The sequence below is a fragment of the Schistocerca serialis genome, chromosome 1 (assembly GCF_023864345.2).
Source record: "Schistocerca serialis cubense isolate TAMUIC-IGC-003099 chromosome 1, iqSchSeri2.2, whole genome shotgun sequence".
In the NCBI taxonomy this organism is placed as follows: Eukaryota; Metazoa; Arthropoda; class Insecta; order Orthoptera; family Acrididae; genus Schistocerca; species Schistocerca serialis.
In genome coordinates, this window is record NC_064638.1 from 36274390 (window position 1) to 36289703 (window position 15314).

General features: G+C 38.8%; 1 protein-coding gene across 1 annotated transcript in view; it reads right to left on the reverse strand.

The window, feature by feature from the left end:
* LOC126461247 (protein flightless-1) overlaps nucleotides 1-15314 on the reverse strand; it is a 205424-nt gene that overhangs the window by 157225 nt on the left and 32885 nt on the right. Inside the window, exons 7-8 of the mRNA XM_050095980.1 lie at nucleotides 10353-10594; nucleotides 9235-9329 (exon numbers count right to left, since the gene is read on the reverse strand). Of these exons, the coding sequence (XP_049951937.1) occupies nucleotides 9235-9329; nucleotides 10353-10594 (337 nt within the window). The remainder of the gene's footprint in view (nucleotides 1-9234; nucleotides 9330-10352; nucleotides 10595-15314) is intronic.

The following is a 15314-nucleotide window of genomic DNA, read 5'->3' on the forward strand; positions in this document are numbered from 1 at the left end:
ATCTGCTATTTCAGTCATGATGATGATAATGGCTCTTTACTCAACACAACTCATATATTTTCAGTTTCCTCATTAAGCAAAGTACAAATCATCGTAAATTTCTAATAGGTTCCATCTCAATTACCAAATGAAAGAATGGAAAGTCCACGTTGGAATATCAACAATTATAAAAAGGGTAAATTACTACTAACTGTAAGAATGACACAGTCAGTTGCAGACAGGCACAGCAGAAAGACTGTTACACACTGAGCATAGCCATTTTCAGAAAAAAAGGAAAACAAACATACAATCACACAAGCAGGCACACCTCATGTACACAGACCACTATCTCCGGCCACTTTGGTCAGACTGCAAGTCACATTACGAGATATGATCTTCTGTTAAAGATTAACACAATGAGACAAGTATGTGGTGCAGTTAGGAATGGTACATTCGTCTTGGAGCAGCAGTACTGATGGCGCGCAAATACCTGACCTTGATTCATCCAGTATTTGAGATTAAAAGCACTTAGTGGTGACATCCAACAAACTTTACACATAATTTCAAAATTTTACAAAATATTTCTCTCATTGATATCCTCCACAAAAAGATTAAAGGAAAACATGTTTATTGCTTAATACATTTTCACTGTTCATGTTACCAAATTTCAACATTAGGCATGATATTTTAGTTTGTTGCATCTTTCCTACTCCGCCTATTCGCAATACAGTTTGCTGTCAGTATCCACATATATCACTGAATAGACCTGCAAAATTACATCATTGTATGGCACACAGTTCATGAGATTTGATGTCATAAACATTGAGAAGTGTAAAAAAGTAGCTTTTGTTTGAAAATGAGTGTAAATTACCCAAAGCATATTCATCCAGTATTTCACAATGAGAATGTTTCACAACTTCCAACAAACTTTAAGCAAAATTTCAAACCTCTTCTAAACTTTCTCTTGCTTGCACAGTTAACATCAAATATTTAATCCATTTGTAAAGTAGTCAGTCATCTGAAGCTGTTTCATTCATAGTAGTTCAATTCTTTAAAGTGCTAGGTGTTTATTGGTAGAGGAGATATTGAATCACATACAGGCACAATAAGAGAGATTGCTACATATATTTCAGCTCTAATACAAAGTCCTTTTTCAGAAGTAGAGCAATCACACAAATTCATACAACAGTTCACACTGTACTGTTTGTTATCTTACTGGTTTCTTAAATAACAGTAGAATTGTTTATAGAACTTTACACAGTATGGTGTGGTAGGACAGCACTCTCACCTAGTGTTATTGGTTTCCATTCAATAAGCTATAAAGTTCATTGTTTATTACAAAAGAACATATTCATAATTAAATTAATAAATTACGCACATTTTCTGGCAGCATACTACTGTCATGAAATAACTTCAACTCTTTACTATGGGTATCATACTCTTTGCTTTAGATAAACCTTATTTCCTTCGGTCGATTACATTACAAAACGCGCGCACGCGCACACACACACACACACACACACACACACACACGATGGGGGGGGGGGGGGGGGGGGGACACTGTCTCCAGGTGCTAAGGGCCGACTGAAACAGCTTATTACATGAGCAGCAATCTAGCTGGAGTGGATAGTGGGTGTAAGGATGAGGTGTGGAGGGGGGAATAGAAAGGTATTAGTGTTACTTGTGGGCTGCTGGAAGCAGCACTGGGAGGCTGTGCTAAGTGTGTGTGTGAGGGGGGCAGTGGGGACGTGGAGGGGGGGGGGGGTGGGGGGGAGGAGTAGTGAAGTGAAGAAATGGAAAGGTCTATGTAGGTGCTTTGGTAGGGTAGAAGATGTGAGTGTACTGGAGTGGGAACAGAGAAGGGGATAGGCAGGTAGACAGCGGCAATTATCAAAAGTTGAGGAGACCAAGGGGATTATAGGAATGAAGAATATATTGTAGGGGGAGTTTCCATCACCACAATACAGAAAAGCTGGTGTTGGTGGAGAAAAATGTGGATGTTGTGTCACTGAAAAATACCTTTTCTAGTGTGTTGTCTCGGAGAGATTGTGTAACTGTCCTGCAAAGGATTTTGAGGACTGAAATCACTTATGATGTGTAGGAGTGGAAATAGATGCAGGACCAAATCAGTGATTAGTTGATGTTGGACCTCCACATCTGAAGTAGAGAAATGTTACAGAACGTAAAATCAGTGCATGGCCACGTACATACAGCAACTGCTTTTAGAGAAGTACTGACTGGGATCTGTTCACTAAAATTGGTCTCATGGACCAATCAACAAACCCCACCCAACACTCATGCAGGGTTATCTCGATTTTTGTAATATGCTTTGTTATGTATGATAATAGGAGAGTAGTGTGCTGGCAAATGGGTTTCTTGCAATGCTATACCAACTTCTTGGTCGAATGCATTTGGTGTCCAGTGATGGGGTGGAAGTAGCTGTTGCACTGCATCTGTTTTCATGAAGGGAGTGAAAGCAGTGAAAATTGGTGTCACAATTAATGTGAGCTGGTACTTGATGTGGGGGATCACTGTTAATTTGTATAATTTCTGTATGTCGCATTGGGGGATCCACAGCCTTCAGGGTTACCGAATCTGTCTTTCCCTTTAGTCTCTTCTTTTCCTTTTGGGTGAATATGAATAGCCGGTCCTACAGGACATTTCCAATGTGTCTTGTAGCCACTGGCTGTTGTCAATGTGCGAGATGGTTTGGGGCATGTGTCTGGGGGTGGGAGGCAGCCCTCCCGCTTTCCCAGATGGAGAGTGCCTAGGACACTATTTCAGCCTAGTGTTCATGGAGTGAGAGTGAGTATTCTTTTTTGCTGTAGGTGGTACTACTACTCACTTATATGGGATGTAAGTGTTCACATGTTTTCTGTACGTCAAACTATGTCAGTCAGTTGAAGATTCTATGTTCTTGTATTATGCATTCTTTTTTGAAGACCGGACAAATCAGTGAGCCGGGACAATGCTCTGTTCCATAGTTACAAGGAGCGTTCTCATTCAATTGATGATCCACATTCTCCATACACCTCTGGCTATACAGTACAGTGTACAATGTCAAGACTCTCCCAAAGAGCACACATTTAAAACACACTACAAGAGGCTTTGCGAAAGGTCTGACAACACACTGGAGGGTATCTTTCTCGGAAGCCAGAATTAGTGCTTCATTGTCTGTCCTGTTATCGTTTGGGCCTTGCTGGACATGACAGACAGTAGGGAATCCATGACTTTCTAAGATAGCCTGTAATTTTCCATCTGTTTGTAGTGTAAGGTCACAATGGCAAATTTTTTCTTGCAACTTGCTGAGGCTCTTACAGGGGATAACTGTGGCGAGGAAACCACCAACTTAGTTACATGAGACCAGGAACAATGACTGGGTTGGAGATAACATTTCTATTGTTACTTATCCATTTCTCATTTTATTTATTCACATGACTTCACAGTACTTACCTGCAACTGGTTACAGAAAGAACGATGACATTGTATTCAAGAAGGATTCGTCTATTTTCCTCCTTTCTTCTTAAGTGTGTAAGTAAAGGAAGAAATGACTTGGGATTGTTATCTCTCAGCATTATAACTACCTAATTTTTTAAGCAACGTGTGTGAGCACCAGCTTGGTTTTACATGTAACGGGCACTCGCGCGTGTGTGTGTGTGTGTGTGTGTGTGTGTGTGTGTGTGTGTGTGTGTGTGTGTGTGTGTGTGTGTGCACGCGCACCCGCACCCACACACACACACACACACACACACACACACAATGTGAATAAGACAGAATTGCATATCTGATTGGAAACACGCAATACTGAGTGATATTTCCTGCACCACCTGTACTATTGAGAAAATTCTGAAAAGTGGAGGATCAGCCCACTAAAGGGGACTGTACTTTATTTGACAAAAAAGGAGATCAAATATAAGCTAAAGGGGTGGAAGCGAGACCAAAATAGTCAACACTGAATAAGCTCAGTCTGCATTAAAAAAAGTGGCAGAGTTCATGAATCAGAGACTATGTATTCTGCGTGGGGGGGCAAATCGCAACATGGGGTATGAAGAATTGCCATGCAATAGGTCGGGGCCCTTCATTCCAACACTGTGTTTATGATATGTTTATGATCTGGTCACACAGCATCAAAGTTTTTCAGCACTTTCTCCAATGTATGAATGGCATGCACCATAACATCTAGTTCAGTGTCAAGAGCAGCAAAGGTGGCATTTTTAAGTGTTTCAGTAGAGTCTACACCAGATGTGTGTACTGTACACCAAAGCATCCTGACTTAAATCTCAGTGTGCAGAGCTTCCATCACCTAGCCCAGATATGTTGTTCACAGAGCTACAGCTGTTTCTTTTAAGTACCACTTGGATTCGATGATTAAATAACTTAACCATATGTACCCAAAAGAATGGTTGTCACAGTTGTGATATTAAATTATCACTCTCCAAAAAAGGAAAAAACATATATGTTCAACAATGTAAGGTAATTCATGTATTGTGCTGCTCCTTTTCTTTGACGTTTATTTCTCACAAATAGAGAGTATCATCCACAGCAGACTCAGGATAAGACGCATTTTATTTCTGCTCAAGACGATAAGAGAGCTCACACCCAGTTAAGGTGATACTTAACCTCACAGTCCCTTGAGCTTACAACAAGCTTCATCAGTGAGGAAACAACTGTATCTTCCAGTCAATTTGAACTATTTCTGAATGTTGTATAGAATACCCACGGCAGATTCAAAATCAGAGGAAAATCAGCACTTCCTGAGCAAAGCTTCACAAATAAACACAAAATTATGTTTGTCCCTCGCATCAATCTACTAGGATTCTGTTATCAAAGAGGCTGTAGCAATCAGAATGTACAACAATAACTGGGATTGTAGCTGTAATCTAATGGTCCACTGAAACACACTCTGTTGAGAATCTAAACAGAGATTCACCAGGGTTTTTACATTTGTATGGCCACCAATAGTACTGCAAACATCGACATTATTTTGGCAGTGAGAAGTCATAATGTAGGCTGATCAATCACGGTCGATTACAATGACACTGTAGCAGCTGTTATGACAGTCAACTGTAGATTATCTTCAAAAGCTCCAGTTTTTAGTCTGTTTTACTTGGCATGAATATAGAGAATTTCAACAGAAATGATTAAGAATGTAGGCAAATTAATACCAAAGGAACTTTCAAAACTTTTACAGAATCACTGGCAATGTTTGTTTGTTCAGTAATTTTTTCTGATGTTTGGCCAAAAAAGACATTGGCATTGTCAAAGGTTCACCCTCCATTGTTGGTGGCTGACAGAACAAGTAGCAACAAGAGCTACAATAATTTTTATTTTTACCTAATGTCTGTGGATGAAGACACATCTCAAAAACTATAATAATGCTGTAATTCTTCTACTTCACAAGAAACAAGACAGAAAAGGCATAAAAAACTACAGAGCTATCAGCCTTGTCTCTGTAATGCACAAAATATTCACTAAAATTATCACCAACCATATACAAGAAAACCATTGAAGATCAATCATATATCACAATGATCCATTTACAAGTCGTCAATGAAATTACAGAACTGAGCAATAACGGGGTGTACATGTGGAGAAGAAAAAAATCCCTGCATTTTTCCCCAGTTAAAAATACAGTTTCTCCTGGGTGAACATACACCTCTTACAGGGTGAAAATACACTAGACACCAGGCAAAAGTCCATTTATTCTGTGTCAACTGACAGTATACTTTCCCTTGGAACTGTAAAACTTATAAATCCTTTAAATGGTAAAGTATCTATACACTGGTACAGAACTTTCTGGCAGTTAGAAAACAAAACTCAGCAAAAAATAACACATTTTGGAAAGATCTTGGATGCATTGCAACATGTACACTGCACGTTTTCATATTATAAAAGAATAAATACATACTGCACGAAATACAGTACATAGCTTCCGAAGCACTGAAATCGAGATTGCATTGCATGACGCGCTTTTATCGGGCAATCATAGCTCGTGTCACGTGAACTCACCAGACAATGACAACAGATATTCAGAACATAGGGCAAGTGATGTAATCGGCCAATAGCAAACTCACTGTTAAGCAGCATGAGGAAGAGTTAATGGTTTAAATTAATAATACATAAAGTATAGCAATAACAAAAGCTTAGCTTTCACAATTGGTCACTAAAAATTTTTTGCTGGTTTTTTCCCTGGTTGTGCTTAGGCAGGATCCTAGGAAAATGCTTAAATTGCAGCAGCTGAATATTCTGACAAGCATGATGATAAATTTCCACGCTAGCACCGAACATTTCATGGGTTATCTTGTTGAAAACATGTTCCATCAAGTGCTTCCACTTTTCCACAGAAAACTGCTCAAGAACTCACCTCACGCTTTTTCTAAGGGATAATTACACTATTTGCCATTGTTATTGCATAATTTGTAATCTATAAAAGAACTAAAGTAAATACAAAAAACTAATCTTGAAGATTGGTCATTTTTGGCATGTGTTACCCTTTAAGATATATCAAAACACAAATGTGCCACTAATATTTTAAATAATGGCTGGTCTTCTGGGCCTAAAATTTTCCTAAATGGCTGGACATCAAGGGTTACATCTCAAATGAATGTCAAAACACCGTTCACAATATTTTCCCAGAACCTGTTAGAAATGTAAACAGTTGTGACATCAGGCTCATTTTTTATCGGTAAACTAAATAGAACTTCAAAACCAAACCACCAATGGTGTTTATTACCAGTTCTGACTTACAGCACTTAACACACAGATGCTTGGTGTAGAAACCACTCAAAAACTTAGGGTTACTCAGCAAGAAATGAAGAGATTACATTTTGAGAAATACACTACTGGCCATTAAAAGTGCTACACCACAAAGATGACGTGCTACAGACGTGAAATTTAACTGACAGGAAGATGCTGTGACATGCAAATGATTAGCTTTTCAGAGCATTCACACAAGGTTGGCGCCGGTGGCGACACCTACAATGTGCTGACATGAAGAAAGTTTCCAACCGATTTCTCATACACAAACAGCAGTTGACTGGCATTGACTGGTGAAACGTTGTGATGCCTCGTGTAAGGAGGAGAAATGCATACGATCACGTTTCCGACTTTGATAAAGGTCAGATTGCAACCTACCGTGTTTGCGGTTTATTGTATCGCGACATTGCTGCTCGCGTTGGTCGAGATCCAATGACTTTTAGCAGAATATGGAATCGGTGGGTTCAGGAGGGTAATACGGAACGCCGTGCTGGATCCCAACGGCCTCGTATTACTAGCAGTCGAGATGACAGGAATCTTATCTGCATGGCTGCAACAGATCGTGCAGCCACGTCTCAATCCCTGAGTCAACAGATAGGGACGTTTGCAAGACAACAACCATCTGTACCAACAGTTCGACGATGTTTGCAGCAGCATGGACTATCAGCTCGGAGACCATGGCTGTAGTTACCCTTGACGCTGCACCACAGACAGGAGCGCCTGCAATGGTGTACTCAACGACAAACCTGGATGCACAAATAGCACAACATCATTTTTTTGGATGCATCCAGGTTCTGTTTACAGCATCATGATGGTCGCATCCGTGTTTGATGACATCATGGTGAATGCACATTGAAAGCGTGTATGGTATGGAATGCCATTGGCTACACGTCTCGGTCACCTCTTGTTCGCATTGACAGCTCTTTGAACAGTGGATGTTACATTGTGTTATGACCCGTGGCTCCACCCTTCATTCGATTGCTGCGAAACCCTATATTTCAGCAGGATAATGCACAACCGTATGTTGCAGGTCCTGTATGGGCCTTTCTGGATACAGAAAATGTTCGACTGCTGCCCTGGCCAACACATTCTCCAGATATCTCACCAATTGAAAACGTCTGGTCAATGGTGGCCGAGCAACTGGCTCGTCACAATACGCCAGTCACTACTCTTGATGAACTGTGGTATAGTGTTGAAGCTGCATGGGCAGCTGTATCTGTACATGCCATCCAAGCTCTGTTTGACACAATGCCCCGGCGTATCAAGGCCGTTATTACGGCCAGAGGTGGTGGTTCTGGGTACTGATTTCTCAGGATCTATGCACTCAAACTGCATGAAAATGTAATCACATGTCAGCTCTAGTATAATATATCTGTCCAATGAGATTGGAATGGGAAATGTGATTATTGAAATATTCAGACAGGTGAATGAATGATTAATAGACCAAGGAAATTTTTTGCCGGATTCTAAGAGATAAGAAAATACCGAGACATTGACTTAATAGAAGGCTTGTATATCACATGAGAAAATCTGCAAAAACAAAATAGATGAAAACTACTAAAGACCAAAACAAATGGAAAAGTCTAGAGGTGGCCTTTATCAAGCAACTGACATCAAATCATTGAATATTATGATAATCACAAAAAAGTGTAATATTTTAGTATAAAATGTTGTAGAATTCTACTGTACTATTCAACAATCTACTGAGGCCTACTAACTTCAAAATGCAATGTACACTTCTTGTTCCCTTAAATCCTATGAGGTTCTGCAGTTTATGTGCTAGACTTTGTTTACCTATATATGATACTGTTACAATAAAAATTAGGCCGATGAAACAATGGTACAAAATATGGCTGATATAGATAACAGTAGATGATTAAGTATCTGGCTCTCAAGTGAGAATCATATAGAATAGTGAGAATCATATAGAATAATTTTGCCTCTCTCTCTCTCTCTCTCTCTCTCTCTCTCTCTCTCTCTCTGTGTGTGTGTGTGTGTGTGTGTGTGTGTGTGTGTGTGTGTGTGTGTGTGTGAGAGGGTGGGGGGATGGGGGGGGGCCTCACCCTTGAAGTGGGAATCCAAGTAATGTTGCAAGCAGTAGGTAATGAATTCAGTGGACTGCAATATAAGCAAGCGATAGACAGTGAGACATATGGAAGTGTTTGGGTCAGTCCAAGGACAGCCAAAAGTGTTAAGGTGACCAATTGCGATAGCAAGAAATTCGGGTTTGAGTCCTGGTCTGGTAGAAATTTTCATATGGCACTACTGGATGGTAGAACTACACCCAGCACAGCTGATATCAAGGACTTCACATTTAGTGAATTAATTTTGAATTATTTCCTACAACTGTGGAGCATCAACACCATCTGTTTTTTCAGACGTGCATGTAACTTACAGTCCTTTGTGAGTGCCTGTTTGCTGCTCAATGTGTCTTCTACTTGGTGGGTATTCTTTCATTTATTTCTCATCTCGTAAGCTTAAAATCTTGTATTGTGTTACCTTAAGAATTTTTGCTTGGTCCTGATCTGCTTCTTCCTGGTCACGACGTCCTCTCCTGAGCCGCATCTTCCTTGCAATAGGATCCTTACTGGTGCCTAAAATATTGTTTGTACATCAGTAACGCTTCAGTTTGCTTAACATAAAACAAATTTGAATTCAATCAATCAGTTATGTTGACCTTATTAAAAAACTGAAATCCCCTCAAACTACTTTAAAGAAATAGCTGACTGTAGAGAGAGAGAGAGAACAGTACAGAATGGCAAAGAAGAAGGAAAAACTTCATTTAAAGAGAAGTGTACAGTATTCTGCAAATACATAATTTAATTTCAAGTCATATTTTTAGCAAAAAACTAATCGATACCATGTTCTGTTTGTTCATTTTACACCAAAAACCTATGAACGAATTTTTCAGCATTCTGACAAAGTAATGAAACTTTTTTACAAGAACTTGCTTTCACATCTTATCAAAAGTACTCTATTTGAATCACTGTTAATGCACTTGCACATCCCGTCAAAACAATTTGTCAAGACATCATACTATGATTCAGTGAGGAAGATTTACGAAGACTCAAACTGATGCCACAAAATAGTTTGTTTTAGTTCCGCAAAGCGGAAGAAATCTCAGCTGACTTGACCCACACTATAATGTGATGTGAAAAGTCTAGTCATTACGTGCACAGTGCTTTTCCTTTAAGATGGACCCACAAATCCCATATATAGATGTCTTGATTCGAAATGTCTGGAAAATTACAAGGGCTGGCCAGTACTTACATTCAGGAGTAAAAATACCCATACCACTGTTAGATACATCAAAAATTACAAAATATCTATTCCTAGTTTCCAGAATTGTTAGTTCCTCATCCAGCAGGAAAGAGGAATGGATTCCAGAAGGTTGGGAAGGAGAAACTGGTCACTCAGACTATGGATGAAATGCGCCCACCTGATGTGAAGACGAGGAGGGAGAAAGATGAAGGGGGAGGTGGAGGGGGAGGTTGTCACGTAGTACTGTCCACACAGCCAATATCAAACATTTTTTCATACATTTCCCATCAATACACTTCATAATTTCAACCAGTAACAACAATTTTCACAGTATTTGTCTACCGTACATTACTTACCGCCTGAAGGAGCTGGTGCAGGAATATTAGCCCCAGCAAGTCTCAGCTGGTGTTGTAAAGAAAAATCAATATTATAGAATTCAATGCCTGCTCCACGTTGTACTTCCACAGGCTTGGGAGGCATGATAAGATCTGGGTTGTCACGGAGATCCAGGACGTCAAGATCTGACAGCAAATGAACAGCGTCAGGAAGTGTTATTAAGCGATTTGATGCCAGTATTAATTTTTTCAAAGAACCGCATCTGCAAAGAAATATGACAAATTCCTGTTAATTAAACAGAACTCTTTATGTAAATGATTACACAGTACTATTATGCAAAAAATTAAGAACCTCTTAGCTTTGATTACATAGGCCACAATTTGATCTCAAATGGGGTACATCCACAAATTTTCTTGTTGGAACAGGAAAATCTATATTAGATACCATACTTACCTGATTATGAGATGAGGATATTTTCCAAAATTTGTCATTCAAAAAATACAAGGTTATCTTATACTTGCAGATTAAACTATTCCTGCTGTGGTCAACATTTTTACATTGTTTAATACAGTATACAGGGGTCGTCTTACATTACAGGTTAAGCTTTGTCTATTGAAGTCACATGCAGATTATTCTGAAGAATTTGGCAGCACAGGGCTGGGCACATTATACTATCATTTGAACAGGCTCGAGACTTCCCAATATCCTGAAGTGCTCAATACAGTTTCAAAGCTGTTTTAACAATCATGTGTCATTTGGCTCACGTGACACTAAAGTGTGCGTCATTTATGTTGGCGGCCGAGTTTAGGTTAGTTCTGCGCATCTGACGTCACAAAACACAGTCAGCCAATGAAAAGAGAACGACGTTGCCAGATCTCGACTGCAGTGCATAGCATGGACGAGTGTCTTCAGTTTTAGAAACGTTCAGTCATAAATAAAGTAATAGAACAAAAGCAATGTCTTGATAGCAGACTTTCTTTTATAAAAAATTTGGAAAAAGCATTCTTTATACCAATTGCTTCATATTCTATTAATTAATTAAACCACACACGCAATAAGACTCCTAATTCAGGCGATAGCGAGGAAAGGTGCTTGTATCAATTTCACGAACCGCTTTTTCACAATCAAGAACAGCGGTAATTGTTTATTTCCTATTGTACTTCGCCGAAGCGTGAGTAATTCATAGTCATACCAACAGTGTTTGTCGGTATTTTGCGTGACGTGTTACAGTCCTCATGGCGTTCTGTCGTCAGACGAGCTGCGTTGGCGTAACGGTTAAGGTGTTGGCGAAAGGTTATGAGTTCAAACCTTGTGCACTACTTAATATTTTCATTATTTAAAAACAATATCGAAGTGCCTTACTTCACGAATTATGTTCGTTTGAATGCAATTTTTTTGAAATTTCTAGTGCTTTGTCTCTTCATTAACCCTTTCGCTGCTGCAGACACGTGCTCCCCGCATTCCACACTGTGCGCGATTTTGTCATCACTGCACTGCTCGCCTGTGCAGACACATGGTGTTCCCACTGCTTTGACACACTTATCATTCGATTTCACAAAAACTATTTGGCCCAAAAATTTGATTTTTACACGTCTTCTTGACTGATACCTTCCCCCCATAAATGACTTAATTTTGTTTCGATGTTCAACGCAGTTACTGTGCAGCATTACATGTAGTAATTTTATATGAAATTTAGGTATCTTGTCCACATTTCATTCTCAACATCGTGGCAACTAAAATTGACCATACGGAAAGTATACTCTATGGACTTTTACCTCTGCAAACTCTTCAAAATTTCGTGCAATGGTTTACTATATTTAATGCTGCATAATAACTGCGTTGAACATCGAAACAAAATTAAGTCATTTATGGGGGGAAGGTATCGGTCAAGAAGACATGTAAAAATCTAATTTTTGGGCCAAATAGTTTTTGTTGAATCGAATGATAAGAGTGTCAAAGCAGTCGGAACATGATGTGTCTGCACAGGCGAGCAGTGCAGTGACAAAATCGCGCACAGCGCGGAATGCAGGGAGCACGTCTTTGTAGCAGCGAAAGGGTTAATGCGGCCGTGGTGGCTTTACTTCATGAACTATGCGCTCCCCCCTAAATGTAAGCTTGCGAACTACATTATACTATGACGCTGCTTCTATTGGCATGTGCGTCGTGTGCAACTGGCAACGCAGCAATCTCCCGCGTCTGGTCGGGCATGCGCCAGCCGCCAAGATAAAAGAATTGAACTACAGTGCAAGTGACATGCAAGAAACTGTGAACTAGCCACTACAACAATCTCTTGCCCTGCTTAAAATGTGACAATATTGTGAAACACAGGAGGAAATAGTATTAAATTCTATCACCTTACAAACTCTTGTCATATTTAAATAGGTTTGCAACAAAAAGTTCTCATACATGTATAGACGCTGTATACAAACATTAATGCTGCTTTTTAAGTAAAGGTAACATTAAAAAGTGAAAATGTTGTCCTTCAAAAAACATTACTTGCTTCTGAACCCAGATCAATATTTTCTTTGATTATGAGACTGTAATGATTTACTAAGTGAGTTGCAAACAAGAAATTTGATCACCGTTTGTGTATTAGTATACCGGGTAAAAACATTATCAGCTTTAGAACATGATGGAGACATTCAGATGAAACAAAAAGGAAAAATTAATCTAGAATGAAATATCTAACAAACAAAACAAACCATATTAAACTGACTGTAATTGTTACTGCGAGATTAAATTACAGTGGTTGAACCACCTTGGAGATATACCAACAGATGTCAGTAGATTGTGGGACAAGCAGAAGTTCAAGAATTGGACTGAATCATAGTTGTGATCTTTTACTTACGTATTAGTTGCTGTTACATATAAATTGTACCCTAGAGGATACAGCAGTCCATATTTCACAGTAGCTCAAGCACAGTACTAAGGAAAATTTGGAAGGGGAAACAGTGACACCAGCTTGGCTGAGATCTACGATAAGTGAGGGGAATAGCAACTGGGCAGCAATTATGTCATGCTCCCAACCATGGAAATCTACACTGCATACTTTAGCTCTTTATGAACATCTACCACTTTTAACTAGGTTTGCCTGAATCAATTTGTAGTCTGAATTGAATTGATTTTAAAGTTATACTAATACTCAACAACAGTATTATTTCTGCAGGAGACAGTAAAAGCCTAGAAAGGATCCAGGAGCATACTTAAGTGTTTTGTACCACAATGCTGTCAACATTCACCATGACATATTATGGGAATGAAAGGGAGTATGTCAGCTGCTGGTTCTACACAGCCAATGAGGGAGTGGCAGGTAAATGATATATTTGGATGCAAGAGAGGCATTGTAACAGACTCATATCAGTATAGAAGCAAAATCCATTACGCATTTGGGGGGGGTAGGGGGGGGGATAAATAAATAATCAAAAAAGAAATAAAATAGCTTGCATTCTCAGACCCCACCGTAATCAAGCCTCAAAATCACATCATATCTGAAGAAACATCCAAATATTTGCGACACAAAATATATAAAATTCGCAACCGTGCTATTATGACAATGATTAAAAATAGTGATACCACAGATGACAGGGTTAATAAACGAAGAATGTAGAAAAGAAAATGGTCTGTAAATTAATGTATACCATTTCTTTACCTTTATTTTCTTTCTTCTTGTGTTCTCAAAATGTAGGAATTCAATAGATGCCATAAGTTTAGAATAGGTATAATGTTAACTTTTCAGGCAGATACTTTATGTCGATATAACAGTTTGTAATTTTGATTAGTCAGAATGTGCTCAAAATAAATTATTCTCAAGGATTTTAAAAATTCACATGAACAACCTCAACCACAAAAAGCCATTTATTATGTAGTAACTGGTTTCAGTCTTTTAACTTTTGGATGCTTATGTGTTTGTTTTACATTTATGACTACTTAGATGTGTCTATGATGTATTATATCGTAATGATGTAACATATATTTCTGTACATCCTATTTTATGGAATTTTGTGGAATATTTACGACTGTAAACAGCTATGTTCACAGTTCTTTTAAACTTCAGTTTCTTATGCTCGTTGTGTTATGTCTTTGACTACCTTGACTGTCAATGAGATTTTGTGCTGTAGCTCTTTTGATGTAACTTACATTTTTTTCATGCTTTAGGTATTACGTACCTTACTTTACTTGTTATCTTGTTAGTTGATTTGTCAATGTCACCTGGGTGACCTGACACGCATTACGAGATTCGTCTTACTTTGTTGCCATTATTTTGTAACAATTACTCACTGTTGCAACTTTGAAATCTGTTGAAACAGGCAATGTCAACACCTCCATGCTGCTTCGATGGTAATAGTGGCTTCACTCATTCACTCAAGCAGTATTTTCATCGGCATTACAATCTGGGAGCAATGTAATCTGGTATGCAGTGGGCGAAGCGTCACGTATTTAAGCAACAGCTGCATTGCTCTCCTTAGCAGCTGACGTTCTTGGAGTCATAACACATGGTCTGTTCATCACCACCTCATACCATAATGGGTATATTTTTATTTTGTAATATTTGTTATATTTTATATGTTACTATTATTTTGAGATATCCGTCCAAATCCATTCTCTACCCTCATTCTATGTTCATATTTCAATATAAGGTCTGAAGATGGTCAAAAACTGACCAAAATTGGTTACCACAAAATAAATGTCTCTTTGCAGTCGAGACTGTTTGTGTTCATTTTTAAAATACTTTTTGCCAGACTGCTGTTCTCCATGAGAAATGTTCTCAAAAATTACTATTCTCAAGGAGCCTCTTTTTTAAAACCAGTATGTACAAAACAATACGATAACACTGGTGCAAATCTGAGTGTTGCATGTAGAAGAGCAACTGTTCACGTGGTTACCTAAGTTCACAGGCCCAGCTCGTCATGCAACACATCAGTAATGTTCCTAGTGCATAGTCAAAACTATACCACCTGTGATGTTAATGTTTAGGTGTATTG